This window comes from Pollicipes pollicipes, unplaced genomic scaffold (assembly GCF_011947565.3).
Source record: "Pollicipes pollicipes isolate AB1234 unplaced genomic scaffold, Ppol_2.1 Scaffold_7231;HRSCAF=8579_pilon_pilon_pilon, whole genome shotgun sequence".
Classification (NCBI taxonomy): Eukaryota; Metazoa; Arthropoda; class Thecostraca; order Pollicipedomorpha; family Pollicipedidae; genus Pollicipes; species Pollicipes pollicipes.
Window position 1 is genome coordinate 32,266,493 of NW_023597034.1, and position 23,811 is coordinate 32,290,303.

Below are 23,811 nucleotides of genomic sequence, written 5' to 3' on the forward strand. Positions count from 1 at the left end.
CATAGCAAGTTTTGGCTTAGCACACACTTTCATCCCTTGCTGCCATCTCTCGACAACTGTGAAGTGCTACAAGGAGCTTCAATTCTGCACGGGTAGTTTGGCAGTACCTCGACGTCATACAAGCGCTCCATGAAACAATCAGACAATGACGTATTCAGGAGTATATTTACTAAACCGATAACTTGTGCTGTCTAGAACAATCTTCTCCAGATAAAAGTGCACCGATAGTAACAACTAAGTTTATTTCCCCATATTGCTTGCTTCAGGAACTTCAAATGTGCAACATTTCCTGCAATGTTCAGCATCCTTGCGAAGTTGGGGTTCCGCCACCCCCACCCACCTCCGTTCCTACGCTTATGATCATGGGCGCACACTCTAAGTTCAGAGTCTGCCAAAGCCAGGGACATGAATGGTCATGAGGTGCCTTTACATGACTTACGATGACCCCCAGCTGATGTCACATCACCCATTCAATACAGTACTGAATGGGGTAATGGATAATAGATATGTATGATAATAGATTATATATATGTATGATAATAGATAATATATATGTATGATTATAGATAATATATAGGTATGATTATAGAAAATATATACGTATGATGATAGATAATAGATATGTATGGATGGAGATTATCATATCAAGCTGGTGCGGCCAGCCCTCCGCCGGGGTCTATTTTCAATAGTTTAGTATTAAAGTCATGGTAATTTCACGAATAGAATTTAGTTAGCGACTACACCAACAGAAGCTGCTAAACGCAGTCAACTTTGACTATGCATGTCACCATTCACTTGAAAAGGCAGAAGTTCGCTCAAGTACGATTGCTTTCAGAGATGAAACCCACATGCCTGATTCAGACGGCTACCTAAACACGGAGGCAAACTTTAACCGCCCAGAAGTTGAGACCAAGAGCAGCAAAGTCATGGTGATACGCCATTTCTGGCATTTAGCCGCGCGCACCTGTTGGGCATTATCCCTAATTTAATGAGACACTGAGAAGGAAACCCCACCTTGCGCTGATTAACATATGGTGCCTAATGGCAGACATAAATTTTCCGTCACTCCCTAAGCAGCTCCAGTAACGCGAAGTCTAACCATCTGGAAGCAGCCGCGCTAGACCGGGCCCGTGTATGCATGTCGTGGAGATAGGGGGAATCGTTAACATCCATCTTTTCAGCGGATATGTTAATGTGAATGCGAACAACGATAGGAGTTGATGAAACCCAGAAACATCATGTTGTGGTGCCAATGCTCTACTAACGTTTCTCATGTGGTTGCATGCCATTTTCCTTCATGCCAAATAGCTCCCAAGAACCATACATCAGGGTATAGCGATAATCATGCGATATAGCGATGGCCCTCATGTAACGAGAACATCAATATGATTGTCCAGTCGTCCGCAAACGGCCTTTCATCTCAGCAGATGTCTGTTTCTCGACGAAGACCGCCACGGGCGCGTAGAGCTCGTATTTATTATCGGCGGCGTCAGAACAAGACATGACGCGATCATTACCACGGAATTAGGCTGCCAGAACAGGTGCAGCACGGACCATGGCTCTTGCATTCTCGGGACAGTTTTTCAATTAAGACACAGAAGACACCTGGCAGGCTCGCAAACATGCGAAAGAAGTAGAGCATAAAGTTTTGATAGCGGTTTCTATTTGTCTGACTTATGTGGGGGATGGTTGGGCGAGATTGCCCAGTAGATGTGACCAGCAAAAGCGTTTCCGTGGCCCTCCTGATGTCGTGTATCGAAAGAAGAATGGTTTTGACGACACACGAAACTGTACCCTCGAGCCTGAGATCACCTTCCGCTCCAGGGTGGATCGGCTCCTTGCGATATAAGGTAGCACACGCTATTGTGCTGGCGGGTGTGATGTCATGGTCTAGCGATCCCACCTGCCGTGGAACAGAAAATGCGCTGCGCAAACGAGGTCGCTTCGATACTGGATTTAGACCTCACCGCCGGCCACCCTTGAGATCGGAACCGGACTGTCCGGACCTGTGCGGGCTGCGAATCGTTGGGTTCAGGTGGAGAAGCAGCCTTTCGTGAAATTTCCTCATGCAGGACCAATATCTTTCAAATTGCGCACATAGCGGACCGATGCCCTTTCAAATGCCACGGAGGCTTTTGCTCACAGTTGTTGCCTGCTCACAGTCATCTTCTTCGTGTAAATTCTAACGGGGGCGTCACGGTCCTCAGGACGGGACCCTGCCCCGGTGGACAACGTGGCGGCGCGCTGCCACCAGCCGTTCCACCACTCGGCCGGCCCGCTGACGACCTGGTGTGAGCAGCGGCCGCGGCCGCCGGGCTCCGCGCCGGCCAGCGCCCAGTCCAAGAGCCTGCCGGACGCACTGATGAACGCGCCGTTATCCGGCTCGGTGCTCGTGTACGACGTGAACCAGTCGCAGCACGAGGCCAACACGTCGCTCTTCCGGTTGTTCGTGCGGCAGCGGCACGAGCAGCTGGCGTCGTCCAGCTGCGGCCAGTCGTCCAGCGAGCTGCTGACGGCGCACAGCGACAGTTGCCCCGACTGTCCGATGAAGAGCGAGTCGGAGAGCGAGCCGGGCGGCGAGCGGCCGCCGGCGCGGCTGACGCTGCTGGAGCCGGTGCCAACCGCTCCCTACCGGCCGTCGCGCGCCGCCGTCGCCGCCGTCAAGACCGACTCCTCGTCCAGTGACGCTTCGAGCGGACGCGGCCGGGCCGGCCGGCGCGAGCAGGCGAGGCGCGGCCCGCCGCACGTCGACCACTGCATCCAGACGTCGGCCACGCTGTCCGGACGGCCGTCACCGCCCGGCCGGACGTCGCTCTACGTCTGCTACCCACACTACTCGATGCCGAACCTCCAGTTCCTGGAGCAGTGCCCTATCCAGGCGTCCGTGCATCTGTGTCCACAGGCGCCGCCGCCGGCGCCGGCACGCGCCGAGACCGCCGCGCGCCGCAAGACCCGCCGGCCCTATTCGTGCAGCGATGCCGAGACGCTGCGCGGCAGCAACCTCTCGCACATCCGCGACTGGGGTTCGCTGCGGCTGCTGCTGCCGCGCGACTTCCAGCGCGTGGTGGAAGAGCTGGGGTACGGCCCGGCGGACGGCGCGGCGCCGGGCCGCCTACACGGCGGCCAGTGCGACTCGGCGGCCGAGACGGCGCGCCGGCCGCGGGCCGCCGGCACGCCCTGCCCGCACGCGGCCGACGCGCGCCTCACAGAGTCGCAGCGCAAGGGAATTCTGCGGCGCGGTGGCGCCGGCGAGCGCGCCTGCGCCGCCTGCGCCGCCACCGCCCGTCGCTCGCTGCAGGAGCCCCTCGAGCTTTGGCTGCACGGCGCCGCCAGCTTCGCGGTCAGCAGTGAACGCGAGCTGGAGCGCATGGCCGGCGCCAAGACACCGCCGCGGCTGAACGACTCGGGCGAGGCGGGCAAGGCAAAGCGCGTGAGCTTCTCCGACAGCCACCAGGAGATCGAGGACGGCGGCGAGCGGCAGGACGCGCGCATGCGGCTCGTGTTCGGCGAACGCTCCGAGTGCGTTGTGAAGTCGCGCACGCCCTCGCCGTCGCACCCCAAGCGCGTCATCATCGTCGAGAAGGAGAGCTTCAAAGGTCAGTTTGGGCACCAAACTGGCGGAGAGGGTGCAGTGCGGTTTTTCGTCTTGCGTCACATAAACCTGAAATGTTTTTGCTCTCTCCTACCGCATATTTTGTGGATCTGTACGATCTTACACCTGCACAGTTACACTTGCACTTACACTTATGCTGACACTTTCTCACGTAGCGTAATCTCAATCACTTCTTGCCTGTTGCCACCTGGAACGTTAATTATGCTGATGATGATGCCGACCAGTTCACTCGATGATGATGATGATGTTGATGATTCATGACCGGAGCCAACTTACGGCATTCACCAAGCGATTCATCACACTTGCGGATGGCGTTGATGCTACTGACCACGTGACAACCAGACCTGTGACGATCTTTTCCGCTGCAGGTCTTCTGAACCCACTGATTGAGGCGGTCGACGAGATCGTCTCGTACTTCCAGGAGGGCTTCGACATGGACAACGGTGGTAAGTCGATGCCTGGAGTGTGGCGAACAGAACTGAACGTAAAACTTGCAGAGGAAAGCGATGGCTTGGCCCTGTTCCTCTTACAGCAAACGAAGAACAACTGGTGTATGCTTAGGACTGAGTGTTCTTTGTGCTCGAAAATGTGTTTGGGATGTCTCAGATGTCTTGAGACGGCTAGCGGTTTGCTGTGAAATTCTTGATTTTTGCTGACGCTGGTTGATGTTGTATTACGTCACATGCTTTGGTAACTTACGGTCTAGTATCTGATAAACATGGTGACGAATGATCTGGTGAATTCGGTAACGCAAGGCGACGTACCGTCACGTTGTTACGATGCCCTGGAGTTCCGGAAAGGCCCAGTGACATTTGGGGCAATGTACCGACATTTGGCGACGTCTGGTGAATTTGGTGACGTTTTTCTTCAGGAGGCGGCGGCCACCGTCCGGCCAGCGGTTACCTGGTGCTGGACCGGCTCTGTCCTGCGCTTTACATGATCCTGAGTCATGGTCTCCTGACCACCCTCGACACGGCTTTCGGCGAGGTTCAGAACAGCGGCTGGCGGATCGTCGAGTCGGTCACTTCTCTCGGTGAGTGGTCGGTAGCCGGTTGCCTTGCTCGGTAAGCTGTCGGTAGCCGGTCAGTTCTCTCCGTGAGTTGTCGGTAGCTGCTTACCTTGCTCGGTGAGATGTCGGTAGCCGACCAATTCTCTCGTTGACATGTCGGTAGCCGCTTATCTCGCTTGGTGAGCCGTCGGTAGCCGGTTACGTCTCCAGGTGAGCTGTCAGCAGCCGCTTACCTCGCGTGGTGAGCCGTCGGTAGCCGGTCACTTTGACCTGTGAGCTGTCGGCAGTAAGTTATTTCCCTCCGTAAGCTGTCAGAAACTCGTCAGTTCTCTCGGTGTCTTGCCACCTCCTGGCCATCGTTTCCGTGAAGCACCAGTCGTTGGTTACCTATTTCTTTCAATTATCAATAAATCATCACTTCTTTTATCAACAGTCCATTTAACCCCTTATCTGCTGTGAGCCAGAAGCGATCGATACTGCAGGGCAGGCGGCATTGCTAGTCCAATAAGCCCCCAGACATGAAGAAAGCAGACACAACTGAGGATTACGAAGGAATAGGAGCTGATGTGGAGACACCCAGGGCTACATGGAGTATTGCAGACATTACCAGACTGTCTCTGTCTACGCCATCCTGAAACTTGTTGCTAAAGTTGCTAATGACCTGCTAATTTACTAGGTAACATAATTAACGGAAAAAGAAATACAATTAAGCTTGAATTCTTCATCTTAGCATTATTTCCCAAACACAAGACATATTTCTTCCAGATGCAACGTTCCTGCACGGTTAGACTAGTGCTCATCTGCGTCGTTCTCATTTCCGAACAGGGAGCGTCAGAACTTGCATTATTGCTTTTATTAGACTTAAATGACCGTTAAAGTAAAGTTCTTTGCGTGGTGGCGGAACGGAGCAGCCCCCCCCCCCTAGTTGCCTGTCCATCGGTTGCGGGAAGTAGGGGTGTCGCTTTCTAAAATCGGTTTGCTAAGTCAATAAATTGACCTAACCTGCCCCCAAACCCTGATATCGCTCGGATTTCCAACACGTTGGTTTGCGTCTTTGATATCAAAATTGTAATTTAAAATGTGGTTGGTTCCAAATTATTTTTGTGTTGAAGAATGGCTTTCAATTGAAGACGATGTAATAGTGATAATGATGACGATAACAGGTCGCGATGCGCTTGGGACCTAGCGCACTAGCAGTTCAAGCACTTGCTTCATTTCACTGGCTCAGTATTCTCCTTTCTTCTTTTTTTTGCTCAAATATATAAGGGGCTCAGAAGAGCATTGCGGGGATTCAAGACACTATTGGGGGTTCAGGACCCCCGAGGCATACAAAATGACGCCTCTGGTGGGTAGCTAAGTAGTTCGTGCAGCTAGAAAAAATATCAGTGGCCTCTCTCGGTCAAAGAGAGAAACGAAGCCGGTCCTTCAGTAGGACAAAGAAAGCGGCTTCCCGCGCTCACTGGGCGGAGGCAGGAGCTTCGCTCTCAGTGAGGTACCCGAAGCTCCTTGCGAACCGAGCGGTGCCAACCAATCATCTCGGGATGTTTTTGATGTCCTCCCGCCTGCTACCACGTGATTCGTCGTTTTCAGGAACCTGTCCTCAAGCATTGCAGGATCTGGTGATGAAGCTGAACAACGAAGACGGGCTCTCGGAGGGAGTTCTCAAATTCAATGCATTCATCTTCGGCTTGCTAAAGTAAGTTCAGGGAAACACTGCCTGGCTTTCGGTCGCATTCCGCTTGGAGGTGAGTGAACCATTTTCGCACGTACTCCCGAGACAGATCACCGCTTCTCGGACAAAGATCGTGTCCGGCGCTGGCATAATCAATCCTCCGGCTGCAAAAACACGCCAATAGCCAGGGTGGTCCCGCTAATTACGTTTGGGTAATAACCCGACGCGCATCGCCAGATTGACCTCGGGGACCCCTCTGCATCGGATCTAATCAGGACGGCGTTAGTCTCCGCCCCGCCGGCGCCGGCCGAGCTCCAGCTCGACTCCCGGCCCCGCTCTCGGCTCAACGCCAGGGCGGGGTGTGGCTGGCCAGAGAGCGGTTCAACGCCAGGGCGGGGTGTGGCCGGCCAGAGCGCGGTTCAACGCCAGGGCGGGGTGTGGCTGGCTAGAGAGCGGTTCAATGCCAGGGCGGGGTGTGGCTGGCCAGAGCGCGGTCCAACACCAGGACGGGGTGTGGCTGGCCAGAGCGCGGTTCAACGCCAGGGCGTGGTGTGGCTGGCCAGAGCGCGGTCCACCACCAGGGCGGGGTGTGGCTGGCCAGAGCGCGGTTCAACGCCAGGGCGGGATGTGGCCGGCCAGAGCGCGGTCCACCACCAGGGCGGGGTGTGGCTGGCCAGAGCGCGGTTCAACGCCAGGACGGGGTGTGGCTGACCAGAGAGCGGTTCAACGCCAGGGCGGGGTGTGGCTGGCCAGAGAGCGGTTCAACGCCAGGGCGGGGTGTGGCTGGCCAGAGCGCGGTTCGACGCCAGGGCGGGGTGTGGCTGACCAGAGAGTGGTTCAACGCCAGGGCGGGGTGTGGCTGGCCAGAGCGCGGTTCAACGCCAGGGCGGGGTGTGGCTGACCAGAGAGCGGTTCAACGCCAGGACGGGGTGTGGCTGACCAGAGAGCGGTTCAACGCCAGGGCGGGGTGTGGCTGGCCAGAGAGCGGCTCAACGCCAGGGCGGGGTGTGGCTGGCCAGAGCGCGGTTCAACGCCAGGGCGGGGTGTGGCTGGCCAGAGCGCGGTTCAACGCCAGGGCGGGGCGTGCTGGCCAGAGCGCGGTCCAACGCCAGGGCGGGGTGTGGCTGGCCAGAGCGCGGCAGGGCTGTGCCTGGCCTGGGTGGAGCTCACGATGGCTTTGTTCCGCGGCAGCACCCTCGGCTAGTTTTGATTTTGGATGCAGCTGAGTGGTATTTGAGTACCGGAGACCGTCGACGATGGTGGCTCTTAACCATGCCCTGCTTTAGATGAGATTAAAAAATGCCGGTTGGATGCTGGGGTTTCTCATGTTGCCGAGAGCAATGACATGCTTTTTAACAAGCACCGGCAAACGAACTGACTGGCATGCAACTACCGCGCCCATTAACTACTGCTTAACTAAGGGTTGCGTTAGTTCATACACCTTGGGGTTTGGCCAGAAGGCAACACAGCAGATAGCTGTAGATGGCATATGTATCTCACCCTAGCTTTGCGCTTTCGAATAACTTGAAACAAAACAACGGCAATGTCAGACTGCCTCCGTGTACATTAGTTATCATATTTTTGAACAAGGTACCGTCCTCCACATTATTGGACACATTGCATGGGCGTGGGCATCCCATGGGTCATAATCGCAATTAAACAGGGTCAAGGACAAAAATATAAAAAACTTAGACCGCAGGTGAATAGATAACATTCTCTTATCCCGTGCATGCACCGACATTAGAAACATACAACATAATAAATCGATGGAGCTCTGCCGTACGACCACCCGACACTATCATCCTGTGCCAAGGACTGCGCGAAGCACGGACGGCGAAGCCGGACGGTTGCAGTGACCCACACCGAGTGTGAGGTTTGAAAATGTTGATCACAGGGGTCAGGCACCATGTACATTGTACGGGCAGAGTCGGTGATGTATGCAAGCGCAACACATTCCGAAAGTTGGCATGTTAGCTTGCAGTGATATAATATTAGCGGTTTATATGTGAGACGTTTTGAAACCTTTCGCCATACTTTGGGGAACGATGTGCAGTAACTATAGACTCTATGTCCGAAGACAAAATCAGGACAAGAAAAACACATTGTTCGCCAACCCGGCAAGATGCTACAACACAACAAATAACAGACCAAACAACTTCGGACTTAAGTATCCATTCATGACATTCAGAAACATTTCAAAGGCTACATTACTCCTTACATACGCAATAAACATTTATATGTATAATACGTAACATATATACATATATATATATATATATATATATATATATAAAACAAATATATAAATATATATAATATATAACATATAATGCAATAAAAAACAACGCAATAAATAAAAAAACATACCCTTAATTTTTGGCACTGGAAGTTTATATTCCAAAAAGTTGACAGCCACCGATATCCGATAGGTATTGGTTAACGACGATATCACATCATTACTTGGATGTATTGTGGGAGCACCCGACGTTCCAAGACACGTTTATTGCTTATTAGTCACGAGTCACGAGTCACGAGTCACGAGTCACGAGTCACAAGCTTGAGATCATAAGCGCTACCTGGAATAGTCTAATATTATTATATATCCAAATCATTGATATTTTCGTTTTATCAGTACCAGCTGGCCTGTTATTTATCAGCGCAAGCTTATAATGGCTTCATAACATTTCATGTTGTAAGCTTTGACAAAAACAACCACTATGTCTCCGTACAGAAACCCACCTAGCGTCCGATCACGTGTCAGAGCTGTTGCGTCGCTCGTCTTTGCCACAACAGGAAATTATCGATCATGTCCAATTGAGTGTTGTCGGAAATAAGTGTTTTTCAAAAACGTCTACCGCTTTCGAAGCAAAGACCTCATAAAATGCTGGTCAACATTAATGGGAGCGCTTTAGCTTGGCGTAGACAGTACGTAATAAACCGTGTGTTGTCGAGTTTTCAACATGGAACAAGGGCCGTGGCTGAACGACGCGCGAGATACGCATTGCGGAGGCAACGGCCGAAAATGAAAAATGGAATGGCCAACCGCCATATCATTTAGGTGATGGCAGCATGATGACCAATACACCCGAGTGGTCTACCTGATGACACCAAATATATCTATTCTCTGTTAAGAACTGATGGTGCATTACTTTTCTGCGGCCATTACAACAGATGGTGCCGAATTGTGCTCCATTAGTCGACGTTTTTCCCCGGCCTCGGTCGCTGGACCGGTCTGATATGAACAGACGGTTAGCGCCCACATAGACGATTGGCAATAAATTCCACCTGGCCCGGTGCAAAAAAAAACGCAATCATATGGCACAGAAAAAGGATCGAATAAGCGTGCAGTAGTGGGCAAAGGTCCAACCCATGCGTTGATCTAAGCACGCAACTGAAGCGTTCAGAGCGGATCTTACGCGCGAGGTTAGCGGTGATTACGCGCAAGGCTGCAGTCCGGGTTCGTCCGGCGAACTGGCAGGAGACTTTGTGGCTTCGACAGCCCGGCCCGCTGCGTCCGACCGGCTCCCCTTTCTGTGGCCCGTGGGGCTTTGCTTTGTATTAGCAGCAATGTCCTTTGCGTTCACACGTTTTGGTGGCTATTAACATATTCATCGCGATGTAGAAGGTGTGTCAGAAACCGAACTGATGAATGGCAGGAAAAGGATTTGCCATGTCTGTAGCACGTTTAGGTGCAAGCCTTTTTCAGCAAAAAGTACAATTTTTCCAAAGTTGTTCCACAATATTTGCATTTCACTTGCATGCAAGCTTTGTTAGCTTCGATATACCGATAGCTCAGCTGACCAGAGCCTGCCTTCCGATTCACCCAAGCGTGTTGGTGTGGGTTCGAGCCGCATTAGGACCCGGCCGCCGCTCCCGCCTGGGGTGGCCGGAGTCCGGTGGAGGCGGCCGCGCCAAAGGTCACGTGACGTGAGAGCGTAGCGCGCCGCGTGCCGAGCAGTGCGGCACGTTAGGCTTTCGTCGCCACATCCTGTGGTTGACCCGGAACTCCACGACCGGATGGTGGAGGCAAGACTCACGCAACAGACACTGCTTAGTGTCGTCGCTGATCCCAGAAATGGATCAATTCCAAACGTTTGCGCTGAATTTAGAGAAACTTTTTGATCAGTCGTGGTTTTCTGAAACACTTATGAAATTAAGGAGGCATGAAATTGACAAAATCTGAAAAATTGACCCGGTCTGGCCTTCATTTGTTACCAGATTAGGCTACCCGGTAAAAACGACACGGGATAGACACGATATGATAAAACAGTACCTGCAGGCAATCGTGTTGGCACGTACGTCGCCCTGTGCTTGCAGCAGCACGAGAAAGAAAATCACGGTTTCCTTAGTTTCGGTACGGCTCAAGGTTTTGTTCAGGTATGAGCAGCCAGGGCAGATAAATACCTGAAATTCACGGAACAACGTGCTGGATTGCTTGTCGTCTGTAAGTGTTGGACGCATCCAGCAATGTTTGACGCATGTTAAAACCGGGCGATAGCTGCAATACTTGATAAGGAGCTAGCCGTTGTCAAAATGGATTTTCGGGTTACATTTGCAAGCCATATTTTAAAGATACTTAACATACTTGACACACCAATCATAGAACATGCAGTTCATTTTTTTGTTCAACGCCGTGGCTTTATTTTATCATTCTTGCCGTGCTGGTAATGCTTTGACTCTGTTCTGAATGCGTGCCTGTGACCTATTGGCATGCTATGAGGTTATGAGGATCCATTGGCATGCTAGGACGGTTAACCTCTAGGAAAAGATAGAAAGTTCACCCGATCAGCGAAAGCGGACCCGATGTTTGTAATAAGCCAATCAAGTGACGCCTCGGTTTGCGCGGGGCACTTTCTGGCAACGTTTGAAGCCCGGCCTTTGCGTGGGCCGTCTACTGCAGTGCTACGCAAGTAGCGCAGCATTGATATTTCGGCACACAGTCACAGAAGCATGTAATCTTGACGAGACGTATTCAGGTCAAATACATGAGCAATCGACATTACCACCCCGAAGTTTACTACCACATTCCCATTGATGTCGTCACCACTCCCTCCTTCTACAACATTCTCATCTCTCACATCACTACATTCCACATCCCATGCCCCTTGTTCCTTCGCCTCGTCCCGTTCCTCCGCCTGGTACATCACGTCCACCGGGCGTCACGGGCGGCGGAAGAATAATCACATCCCGGCGTCAGTACGGCGCGCTCGGACACGACGGTGATGAGCTGAGGCGCCCCCGAGCCCCGCGGGACCTCAGGTCGGGCCGGCGCGACACGTACCGGCTGTCAGCGGGGCCTAATTACCGGGCCGGGGAGAGGCTCGCCGGGAGGGTGGCCGCGCCTTCCGGTCATTAGCCGGCGGTGGGAGAGGACGTGTGACACTGCCGGCCGCAGGACGGCTGCGGGCGGCTGGCCGGACACAGACACTCACCGGACAGCCGGGCACGCTCACTCACCAGACAGACGGGCGCGGGCACTCATCGTACAGACGGCACGGTCACTCACCAGACACAGTCACTTTCTGGACAGACGGGCACGCTCGCTCACCGGACAGACGGGCACTCCCACTCACCGGACAGCCGGGCACGCTCACTCACCAGACAGACGGGCGTGGGCACTCGCCGTACAGCCGGGCACGGTCACTCACCAGACACAGTCACTTTCTGGACAGACGGGCACGCTCACTCACCAGACAGACGGGCGCGGGCACTCGCCGTACGGACGGCACGGTCACTCACCAGACACAGTCACTCTCTGGACAGACGGGCGCGCTCGCTCACCGGGCAGACGGGCACGCTCACTCACCGGATAGACAGGCACTCTCACTCACCGGGCAGCCGGACACGGTCGTTTACCAGACAGACGGATACGCTCACGCACCGGGCAGCCGAGCGCGGTCACTCATCGTACAAACGGACACGCTCACTCACCGGACAGCCAAACAGTTTCATGTCACCCACCAAAAATCTGGACCTATCCACTCAACAGCCAGCCAGATACAACCACTCAATAGACAGTCAGACACAGTAATTCACCGGACAGACGGACACAGCCACTCACCAGACAGACGGGCACGGTCACTTACCAGACAGGCTCACACAGTCACTCGCCAGACGGCCAAACGTAGCTGTCGGTGCACGACCACCCGATGGTGCGACGGGGAGCACAGGGAGAGCTCGCGCACGGCACTGCCGGTGGCTTTTGCAACACGGAAGGGCATTGCACAGAGATTGAGCATTGTTGACATGCTCGGTGACCGGTTGAATACCCTTTAATCGGCTGGGGGTCAATATGCCCCCTGAGGTACAAAAACTAAGAAAGCTAGGAGCACCAAAGTCGCATGATGGCTTGGCTGAACTTACTTGTGCCCAAATCGCAGGTTCCTACGTCATAACTTTAGGGTCAAGGGAGGTCAAACAATGTCAAACTTCGAATTTATGCCCAAATTACTCCCAGACCTCTTCATGCCAACACCTTGAAGCTAGGTGCCCGTTCTTGGCAGAAGGTGGGTGGCGTTCATTTAAGACCAGTGACCTTGTTTGGCCTTTGGAAGGTCATGGTAACCCAAAATCATAAGATATTGTTGTGATTTTCACATTTCAATAAGCGTCGAGGATGTCGCTACGCGCCATGTTCCCAAAGAAAAAATGTTAAGCTGGGTCATTTTAGATGAGTGACCTACTCTGACCTTTGATATGTCTATGCAAGATATCTGTTGTGGTCCCTGTTATTGACAATTTCGAAAGGAGCACCAGAAACTACTTCGAACAGCAGGCTCTTGAGTTAAAAAGCAGGTTGGTTTAGACATCGGTCTGACATTTATACCTGACCATAGGTCCATGGATTTGTTGTAATCCTAAGTTTGACTGATGTATTGCCTAAGAAACTATCTCAGAGATGTATGGCTTCGTCTAACATTCCGTCGTCGCATCAGATTGAACGATTCCCTAGAAACTGCCTTTGCTGACAGCCACGGCTTAACTTTCACCTGCTGTAGGTCAGCGACCATGCAAGACACACCAATTTATATACCAAAAGATCTGCCCTTTAATCGTCTACAGCTCCACCAGGTTTGCCGCGAGTGACTGTGCCGCTCAACCATTCTGTGAAAACCTTCGGGGAGGTCAAATTGACCCCTGCTGAGCTCGTGTTCAGTAGCTTGGTGGCCAGATTTGAAAGCTTGAATCAAATCACATCTGTTTGGGCCGAACCAAATGCGGAGCGATGCCGTCTCCGATGCCGGTGCGTGGTGCGTGGACTTGCGTTTACACCGTGGTATAAAAGAGAGGCTACCACGGGCTGCTGCGCTACTTGCTTAGCGCAACAGCCTGCGGCAGCCTCTTCTGATCCAGATGGCACTTTTCTATTTGCCAGCTGTTTTCTTTTGTTGGTGCAGTGCATCTGAACGCTTGGTCGCGACTACCGCCTGCTAACCCGGTTTACTAATGCAAAAATATTTGTGCTCATATTAAAATGAATACCAGTAATAGGAGCGCATCGAAAGTATGGGGCACACAAACGCGACGGCAAGAGGTAAGGATACAGATGAGGGGCACGGAGCTGGGACCTAAGGTGTTTAGGGGTAAAAAGATTAGTGAGCATCGAACAGTATCAGTTTGACATTGCTGAGGCTAATCAGGAGTGCATTTTGATCCGAAGACCAGGTATGGGGTGATATTAGGATATTAGGGTGATATCAGGGTGATATCAGGGTGATATCAGGATACTGTGATATCAGGCCATCAGGCGCAGAAATATAAAAAAACATGGCGGCAATCAGCACGAAATGCCATCCAGCAAACTGAGCACAAAATCCACAATAAGTCGCGTCCACCTTCACCACGACTCACGTGCCGCGTCTGAGCGGACGTCCTCTGCCGGCAGCACGCAGTCCCTGGACTCGTGGTTCTCCTACCTGAGGACGCGAGAGTCGGTCGTGCGCAAGCACTACTCCCCGGAGGCGCTGCTGTACCACGCCAACTGCGCGGCCCGCGCCGAGTACGACACGCTGGTGCTGCAGCTGCAGCGGCTGGCGCAGCTCGCCTTCCATATCGACCTGCTCTTCGAGAGCCGCATGCTTTACCAGAGCCTGGGCCGGCTGGGGGAGCGGCTGGAGGGGCTGGCCGGCTCGTGGCGTGGCGCGGCAGAGGGCGGCGCGCGTCGCCGGCGCCGCCTGGGCCGGCCGCGCAGCACGGTGGACGCGGTGGACGGCCAGCCGGCCGACGCCAGGGCCGACCACAAGCGCTGGAGTGGGCTTGACCTCAGCTCGAAGCTGCTGCAGGCGCTCGATGCCATCCTCTCCGAGAGCTCCGCCAACGAACTCGACGACCGAGACGACGACGATCGAGACGACGACGACGGCGACGACGGGAAAGGTCTCGACGAAGCCGAGGAGGAAGAGGAGGGAGCGAAGGCGCCCACGCTGCCGTCAAGGTCGCCGCTCTCCGTCGGTGAGCCGAAGCTGAAGGCGCGATGCCCGAGCGCCGCCCGCCCCACCAGACCCGGCGATCGCCAGTGCGAGCCCGACGCCGCCCCGAAAACCAAGGTTCTGGCGCCCAAGACCAACAAGGACAAGTTCCACAAGCTGCAGCAGCAGTGGGAAAAGATGGCCAAGGGCCAGACGCCGGGCAGGAGAGAATCGCGTATCCCGCGCCCGGTCAGCGCCGGGCGGCCCGCCTCGGCCTCAGACGCCGGCGTCGTCAGTCGACCCTCTCAGATCCCCAAACCTTCCTCCGGCGGGCCGACCGGCCCTGGACGCAACGGCGGCGGCGGCGGCGAGGCGGGCGGCGGCGGCGGCCTGAAACGGCGACACCCGCGCAGCGAGGCGGCGGCCGGCGCCAGGCTGCTCAGTCCCAAGGAGGAGAAGGACGAGGAGAACCGCGCCAAGGGCGGCCGGGCAGCCGGCGGCCACGGCCGGCCGCGCGAGTCCCGGCTCCGAGCGGCGCGCGAACCAACGACGCCCGGAGCGGATGGGAAGCCGACGAAACGGTACGTGGGGCATGATGCGCGCGGGCGGGGAGCGTACGGAGCGGTGGGGGAGTGGCAAGCGGGTAAGGAGGAAGAGATGCCGGCTTTAGGTCATAAAAAGTTCTTCTACAGTGACAGTACCTTCGGCATGGCTGGTGGTCGTTGATTTTGACCGACTCGGTCGCTCCATCCTGTGGCGGAGGCTGGCCTGCACATAACCATACCTGTTGCAGCGCACCTCCTCCGCAGCACGTGGCGGTCACCGCGGTGGTTGCTGGACTCACTGTGACCGTGTTGCAGGGTCCGCTCCCTGGCGCACTACCACGCGTCGGACCGCAGCTACCTGTCCTACAACCGGCACGACGCCATGAGCGTGGTGGGCGTGGTCGACAAGGACTGGCTCCTCTGCGCCCGCAACGACCGCGTCGGCCTCGTGGCTCGCAAGAACGTCCTGGACGTGCTGTGAGCGCGCACGCGAGCGGGGGCGCTCTGGGCCCGCTCCGGGCGCGCTGCCGCGCTCTGAGTGGTCTAGACGCGCTCGAACGCCGGCGCAGCTCTGCGCGAGTGACCGGCGGCTCGAGAGGACGGACTCCTCTGCGCGGGGCCGCAGCAGCGGTCGAATTCAAACCTCGTGGCCAAAGCTTTTCCGTGTAGGCTGTCATCCGCGCCCGCCGCCGTCTCCGTGTGTAACCGCGCCAGCTGCTCTCCCGTTCTCTCCTCTCCTGTCTCTCTCCTCTCTCTCCCCCCTCTCTCTCTCTTTCCGTCTCTCATGATCCCATCGTTGCACGTCTATATAATCACCCCAGGCGAAGTCGGAGGACGGCGCGCGGCGATCCCCGGCGCATCTGCGGGGGACGCACGTGCCACAGACACGGCCCGCCCGTCGGCCACGGACTGTATTCAGCATGGGGCATTGGGTCCGGCGCAACACATGATCTCTGGTGTATCGCGAGTCATAGTGGCTAGGAGCGCCTCCACGGAAACGTTCTGTCAGCACTCTTGCGGAGGAGCGGCGACGAATCCCCGCAGGGAGGGGAAGGGGCGCGAGGTCGCCCTAGCTGCGAGAGCGGGGAAAACGTGCAATGTCCGCATCCCGGTTGTATGCGTTTCTCTTTCCAAGTGTCGTCGCGTGCTCCGTTCTCCTGTATAGACCTGCGGAACTCTGTGTTCGTGATCGGTAGTCGGCAATAGGTGCGTTTGGTTCAGTGCCGTCCCACGAATTAGTGAGCGCATCCTTCGCCGCGCACAGTGCATCTGTCGATACTTTGAGCAGGCAACTGCACATACGCATATCTTCTCGCCCATTTCTGTTTGCCATGTCTATTGTTCCAAATGGAGTCGATAGTAAATACATATACATTTGCGACCGGAGGCTAAGCTTTTCAATCACCTGATGATCATGCTGTCCTCGAAGGACAACGCTGCCGAAGCATTAGTTGTCGGATACTGAATGTTTACATACTTATGGGTCAAAGTGGATATACATTTGATTGCATTTGGAGAAATTTCTACGTGAAGTGGTACCCATGTCATTCAACGCAGGCTGCCACCTAAAACGAGGTGGGGGTTGAATTGATATGAACTAGCCAGCAGAAGGAATGCTTCAAGAAAACACACACACACACACACACACACACACACACACACACACACACACACACACACACACACACACACACACACACACACACACACACACACACACACACACACACACACACACACACACACACACACACACACACGTGTCTAATAGTTCAACTGTCATCAAAACGGGTGTGTTTACGCCGAAAAGCGGTGGAGTACCATCTCGCTGTAAAACATATAGGGGAGCAAGACAAATGGCTAAACCTTCTTGCGGAACATGCTCTTGCTTCAAAGTTAGGAACCCAAAGGATCACACCATGAAGTATTTTCCACTCGCTTGGTGACATAGCCCATTCTCTTGGTAGCAGAATGCTCATATCTATCTGGTGCCTTCAACCCGTGCAATCCCATTCTGTGCATTGGTCCTTGTAAACCACTTCCAGCCGACTAACGACACGCAGAGGTGAAGCCGCGTCTAGCACTCACCGAATTAGCGCTGATTTGCACACGACGCTCGCACGCGTGTCTCAGTTAGCAAACCCTTTAGCCTCGAACGTCAGCCGTCGGGGAACACGGGTGCAATGAGCAAAGACAAAGCCCAACAGTGCGAGCTCCCAGCGGCGCAAACGCCTGTGACTGTCGTACCGCTGCGCGACGCCCGGCGTTTGCTGTCATTTGCTGTCGTTATGTCACTCGCGTCGTCCTCGGAGGCGTGTTTGAAACTGCCCCCGCTCGGTGGCTCAGGATATTCGGCCGGCGGGCTTCTCCTGCCGAAGATGAGTACGTCAGATCTGTCATTCGTTTTTGTAAGTCGCTTACGGTAGGGAGTAACTCTGCGCAAGTCTCGTGTACAGCGGAAGCTGACGTAACGACGGCTTAGTCTCGTTTCAGCTTCGGTTTGCCAGAGATCAGTCCACCGCTGCAGGCTGCTGTCGATTCCAGTCAAGTACACGGTAAGGGATAGAATTTATAGCACAACAGTACACAAGTATGCACGATGATTAAGCAATTTATCAAACAGCTGCATTTATGTTATACGCACGCTCCTCATCTGAAAATCCGTCTAGCTTGGAAACAGATACCGCCGACTGCCGAAGGCTTTGTTGGTCAGAGACAGGCTACTTCAGGAAAAGACAGCGTGGCACGAGGTTAGCAGGCCAGTGACGGGGAGGTAGAAAGGCGGAGGCTCCAGCGCACCTGCGGCTGACGCGCGGCAGGCACGCTAAGAGATGGCAGACGTCAGGTAGACCCCCCGAGACACTGCGGGTCGTTCGGACACCTTTCGGCGCCGGTACGGTCCCCGAACGTAACCAGGCGACCTTTCAACACCGCCGAAGTTCATCTAAAGTCGAGGTGATAATGTTGGGACAACAATCTGCAACCCTAGCCCCAAACACGACCACCTGTGGCTGATCGGGGTGGTGCGCCTCCCCCCATCTCCACCCTAGGCAGAGAGACAGCATAGCATGAGCGGAAATACACAGCAATGGACAAGGAGGAGAGAGATACACTTCTTGCTATTACTGATGTAATAATTGCCCGTACCGACGTCGTTGTCTGGTGTTTTAGCAAGTACACAACGCTTCGGCCGAATCTCCGGCTGTCGCCAGAAGCTTAGTTGGTGCAGCGCTGGAATGGTAACTAGAAGACCCTGGTTGGAATCTCAGCAATTCTATTTTCAAAATAATAATTGGGACTTACGTCGTACATCTGTAGCTAGCACAAAAAGCTGAGTGATCCATAATGGCAAACGCACGAAGCCAATCCATCGACGTGACGGCGGCGACCCAGGCTTGGTTAACTCAGTGGGTATCCAGTCGGCCGTGTCAGGCAGCGCGACCTGCGGCGAGTGGCCAGATTTGTACGGTGTTGTGTACTTACATAGTTGGTAACCAGATAGGGCGGAACCGTCCGCACACCAGTTTGTTTGCTTTATTGCAATCCTTGCATACTGGAAATGGTCTAAAATTGTTGGCTGCATCAAGCGCCACAAATTTGTGAAGAGCGAGAGAAGGCGCGCTTTTCACAAATGATTTGACAGGCAAAGAACGTGGGGCCTAACAATTAAAACAAAGCACTTAAGCGCTGCATGCATAGGTATGCCATTCAATTCAACCACTCATCAAAACGACGTAATCTCGATGACCGAGTAGAGCAGAGCAGGTCTCCAGATGTGGTCTCCAGATATACGGAGAATGACGAGAAGAGGCCTACAGATCATGGAGTACCTCGCCAAAGAGACAGGAACTACCCCAGGTCAGGACAGACCTCCCCTGCACGTTATTCCTACACGGCTCCTCCACGGACAACGGAAGACCCCTTCGCCACCACATAAAAACCGATGGAGTCACTGAAAGCTTGTCGTCTCACGAGAAGCATGCAATTATTATACTATAACGGTACAAATACGCAGTCACCAAGCACCACGGGACCTGGTCTGCGCAGCTCCGTCGGTCGCATGCAAAAGTAAAAGCAGGGGTAAAAATGTACTTCAGTAGCCAAAACAAATAGAAGGAGAGCAAAATGGTCTAAATAAAAATATCCAGATACATATCATGAAAAGACGCCTTGGAACATTTTCTTAAAACACTTATGAATCAAACATCACATCTAGCTTGCACCCAGTTATGCACGTGATTTTTCGGCATAGAAGCGAGAACACAACCGGTAGGCTGCCCGGAGGCGCTTAAAAGCCTAGGCAGGAGGGTCGGGAAGCGAGCTCCAGCATATCTTGATATACCTGCAAACTAGCCGCCAATTACCGAAGGTCTGATGCAAAATGTCGTCTGTGGTAAGCATGGAGATTCTAATGCGAAGTAGGAGTGCCTGCCTGCCGCCGAAAAATGGAGAAATATCCAGACTTGACCCACACTAGCCGATGAATGCGAAGAGAATTGTACGTGGGGCGAATTGATGACGCTTTGGAAGTTGGCGCACGCATAATTTGTGGATAATCGTAAGACCGAGGACATAGTGGCCAATTTATATACAAATCGTCCGTTATTAGCGCCCACGCGATAAAGCTACCGGAATTTTCAATGCAGAACATCATGAGAATGCGTTGAACAATGGCAAACACATTATTATGTGCGCTTACTGTGATAGCGCGGTGCCTGGCGCCGCCTCTGCACGGCGGACTTCGGCCGGCCGTCCCCGCCGCAGGCTATGAAAGACGATGCCGGGCTGGCTGCCGGACCAAACCGTTCAAAACGGGACTCCTGCGTGTTCACTTCAATGGCGACGGGTCAGTGAACTGCGTGTAATGGCGCTTCTGCGTAAAGCGCCGGAGTTTGACTCAGCGGTGGGGCCTTTTGGTGCGTATAGCAGGCGTCTCGAGCAATAATTCGAGGATAATGGCGTTAAGTAGGGTACTATTGCGAGTCGACGAGCCATCTTTCTGAGTGCGGCCGGAGCAAGCACTTTCGGTCTACTGGAAGACTTCATAGCCCTTGTAACGGTAGGAGAGAAGTCCTACAAAGATCTGGCTAAGATTTTGTAGGACCATTTTGAGTTACAACAATCAGTTACTGTGTCGAGATTCCGGTTCCATTCGTGCCTGCGTAATGCCGGTGAATCTGTCACTTTGTACCTATCACGATTACGCAAGCTAACTAAGCGTTGCAAGTATGACTCGTCTGTGCTGGATAAAATGCTCCGTGTTCGCTTGGTGAGCAGGATCCAGCACCAGCGGCGGTGGAGGCTCGTGCTGACTCTGGTGACTGCGGTGGAGATCGTCTAGGCCCATGAGTCAGCAGCTGCAAGCGCCGCCGAGCCCAGCGTCCGGGCGGGGCCCGCTGAGGTCATCAAGCGAGTGGAGGAGCCGGACGGAGAGGACAGCAAGCATTGAAGAACTGAAATCAGCAAGCACCACTGGGCTACAGCTGACGGGATCTGCGGTAGGACCGCACCGCCGAGGATCGGCTGACCTGTGCGCGCGAGGGTGCCCAGCGGGAGCCGCCGCCACGGGACGCCTGCGGCCGCTGTCTGAGTCGGCAGCACGTCTCGAAGGCGCGATCTGCGGTAGGACCGTACCGCCGAGGATCGGCTGACCTGTGCGCGCGAGGGTGTCCAGCGGGAGCCGCCGCCACGGGACGCCTGCGGCCGCTGTCTGAGTCGGTGGTACGTATCGCAGGCCTGTCCCTTCCGTTCGCGGCGCCATTTCTCGTGTGGCGCCATCGGCCATCCGAGGGTAGCCTGCCGCGATCGGGCAGGCCCTCAGCGTATCAGACAAGTGACTGAGAAAGAGGAGCTGTTTCAGCCGGCTGCTGCTGCGGCTGCTGCTGCGGCTGCTGAGCGGCGTCCTGCCGGCGGCGCGGGCGATCATGGCGGTGAGAGCGATCCGTATTTCCCGTTTCGAGCCCCGTCAGTCCAAGCGAGTGATAATTGTAAACTGCCTTTGATGGCTAACGTGGTGCTTGACGGTCAACCTATGCAGATGGAGTTGGACACGGGGCAGCTCCGTCTGTCTGCTCTGAGCAGGAATTTAAGCGCGCATGCCGGCGAGCCCGACATTCAACCATGTGACCAAACTCTTAACTTAGACCAAACTCTAGCTCTAGCTCTAGACCAAACTTCAAACTTATAGCGGGGAAGTGTTTTGTTGTGCGGCCAAGTGACGATGGATGCATGCTATGGGGAGCAGCGCGCACACCTGCCGCTGATTGTGGTCAAGTGTGAGTGTTCGTTTCTGTTTGGACGTAACTGGGTGTCACAGTTAAGGCTGGACTGGCCGTTCATATGTCATATGACAAGTGACTGTCAGACCGAGAGCGTCCTGACCGAGTTTCCAGAAGCTTTCAGGGAGGATTAGGGCCGGTACCAGGGAGCAGGGGTGAACATCTCTGTAGGCTCGAACGTAAAACCGAGGTTCTTCAAGGCTCGCAATGTTCCGCTGGCCTACCGCGACCGGATGGAAGCGAAGCTGGACAAACAGATCCAGCAGGGGCTTTGGGAGCCCGCCAAGCTCAGTAAGTGGGCGACTCCTTTAGTTGTCGCACCGGAACCCGACGGTAAGATTCGTTTGTGTGGCGACTGAAGACTCAGTGAACAAGGTCGCCAAACTGAGCAGTATCCATTACCTGATGTCGAGGAGCTGCTATCTGGGTTAGCTGGTAGCACAATCTTTTAAGATTGACTTAAAGTCCACTTGATGAAAACTCGTGTCAGTACTTGATGGTGGACACATTGCAAGGGCTGCTGCGGCCCACGCGCCTAAGTTTCGGCTACGCCTCAATGCCGTCTCTATTTCAAAGCACCATAGGGCACGCTGTTAGCAGGCATGGCTGGTGCTTGCGTGTTCTTGGATGATGTGGTCGTAGTGGGCAAGACGCTGGAAAGTCACGATATGGCGTTACGCCAAGTTCTGCGCCGGCTGAGTGATACAGGTCTTTAGGGGAAAATGTTACATTGGGATAAAAAATGTGACATACTTGGGTCACAAAGCCATTGGGAAAGGTGTGAAGATCACGGATGATAGGTCGCGGCCAAAACAGGTGCTCCAGAGCCGCGATGCGTCTCCGAACTTCGTTGCTGGTTGGGGCTAAGCAAATGCTACTGCACATTTTTTGCACAGACTGCGACTACGCTCCTACCGTCGCACGTTTTTCTTCGGAAAAATCAGCCATGGAAGTGGACGGGCGCGGAGGGAATGGCCTTTGAGGACGCAAAGTGTCTGCTCAAGACTCTTCTCGTCCTGGCTCATCTTGATCCGGAGCTGCCAGTGATTTCGGCCTGCGACGCTTGTCCAGCCGGGCTGAGCTGACTCCTTAGCCAGCAGACTAGGCAGGGGGAGCGGCCGGTAGCTTTTTACTCACGGTCGCTGAATGAAACCGAAAAACACTATTCTCAGGCCGACAGAGAAGGCTTAGCAGCGATCGCAGGAGTTTAAAAGCTCCAAAACTATCTGGCCGGTCGTCCGTTTTCGGTACGGACAGATCATAAGCCGCTCTTGGGGCTGATCGGTGAGTTGAAGCCGTTTCCGTTGATGACTTCGCCTCGTATGATTCGATGGCCCGTGGTGTTGGGCGCTTGCAATTATCACTTGGAGGTCATCCCCGGGGTTAGGCAGGCGCACTGTAATGCACTCAGCAGGCTTCCCTTGCCGGTAGTGAGTCCTGTGCCTGCTGAGACGATCCATTTGATGAAGTTCCTGGATGCTTCTTCAGCTTCAGCAGATCAGACTCGCCAGTGACCTTTTCGTGATCCTGTACTGTCAGTTGTGATGCAGCATGTCAGAAATGGCTGGCCGACAACCAGCGGCGCGCTGTCGCCGTCTTTTCGGCCGTACAAATATCGGCTGTCTGGGCGAGTGTCCCGGATGGCTGCCTTCTGCGGAGATCTCGCGTGGTTGTCCCACCTCACGGAAGGGAGCACATTCCGAAGTTGCTTCATGACGGGCATTGTGGCGAGTCTCACGCAAAGTTAGCATGTACTTTTAGTGACGTTGTGTTGATGGACATCAGGACCATTTCGCAGAGATGCGGAAAGTGCCAGGCACATCTTAGTAGCCTACCCGAGGTTCCTTTGTACCCCTGGGTTTGGCCCGCAAGCTCCTGGGAGCGCGTTCGTATTGATTACTGTGGTCCAGTCGATGGTTGGATGTTTTTCATCATATCTGACGCATATTCCGAGTGGCTCGATATTTATACTTCCCGGACATGTTCACCAGCGGCCACAGTCGAGCATTTACACACTTCATTTGTCCGCTGGGGGCTGCCCAAAACGCTCGTGTCAGACAGTGCACAGTGTTTCATGTGCGAAATTTTTCAGACATTCTGTCAATCAAACGGAATATACATCTGATATCGCCAGCGCTGTCACCAAAATCAAACGGCTTGGCAGAGCGTAGAACCCAAACGTAACATGGGTTTGCCGAAAAAGACCGCTGGAGGCATCCACACCAAAAAAGCACATTTCCTATTTCGCTACTGTGAAACTTCGCGCGGCACAACGCACATTGTCCC

General features: G+C 54.3%; 1 protein-coding gene across 1 annotated transcript in view; it reads left to right on the forward strand.

Annotated features, from left to right (window-relative positions):
- Positions 1 to 16,623, forward strand: part of LOC119110015 (iporin) — a 31,644-nt gene extending 15,021 nt beyond the window's left edge. Inside the window, exons 5-14 of the mRNA XM_037233763.1 lie at positions 2,208 to 2,586; positions 2,683 to 3,102; positions 3,265 to 3,596; positions 3,982 to 4,059; positions 4,485 to 4,646; positions 6,213 to 6,318; positions 14,180 to 14,404; positions 14,486 to 14,951; positions 15,075 to 15,283; positions 15,563 to 16,623. Coding sequence (XP_037089658.1) covers positions 2,208 to 2,586; positions 2,683 to 3,102; positions 3,265 to 3,596; positions 3,982 to 4,059; positions 4,485 to 4,646; positions 6,213 to 6,318; positions 14,180 to 14,404; positions 14,486 to 14,951; positions 15,075 to 15,283; positions 15,563 to 15,728 — 2,543 coding nt within the window. The 3' untranslated portion in view covers positions 15,729 to 16,623. The remainder of the gene's footprint in view (positions 1 to 2,207; positions 2,587 to 2,682; positions 3,103 to 3,264; positions 3,597 to 3,981; positions 4,060 to 4,484; positions 4,647 to 6,212; positions 6,319 to 14,179; positions 14,405 to 14,485; positions 14,952 to 15,074; positions 15,284 to 15,562) is intronic.
- Positions 16,624 to 23,811: the final 7,188 nt, after the last annotated feature.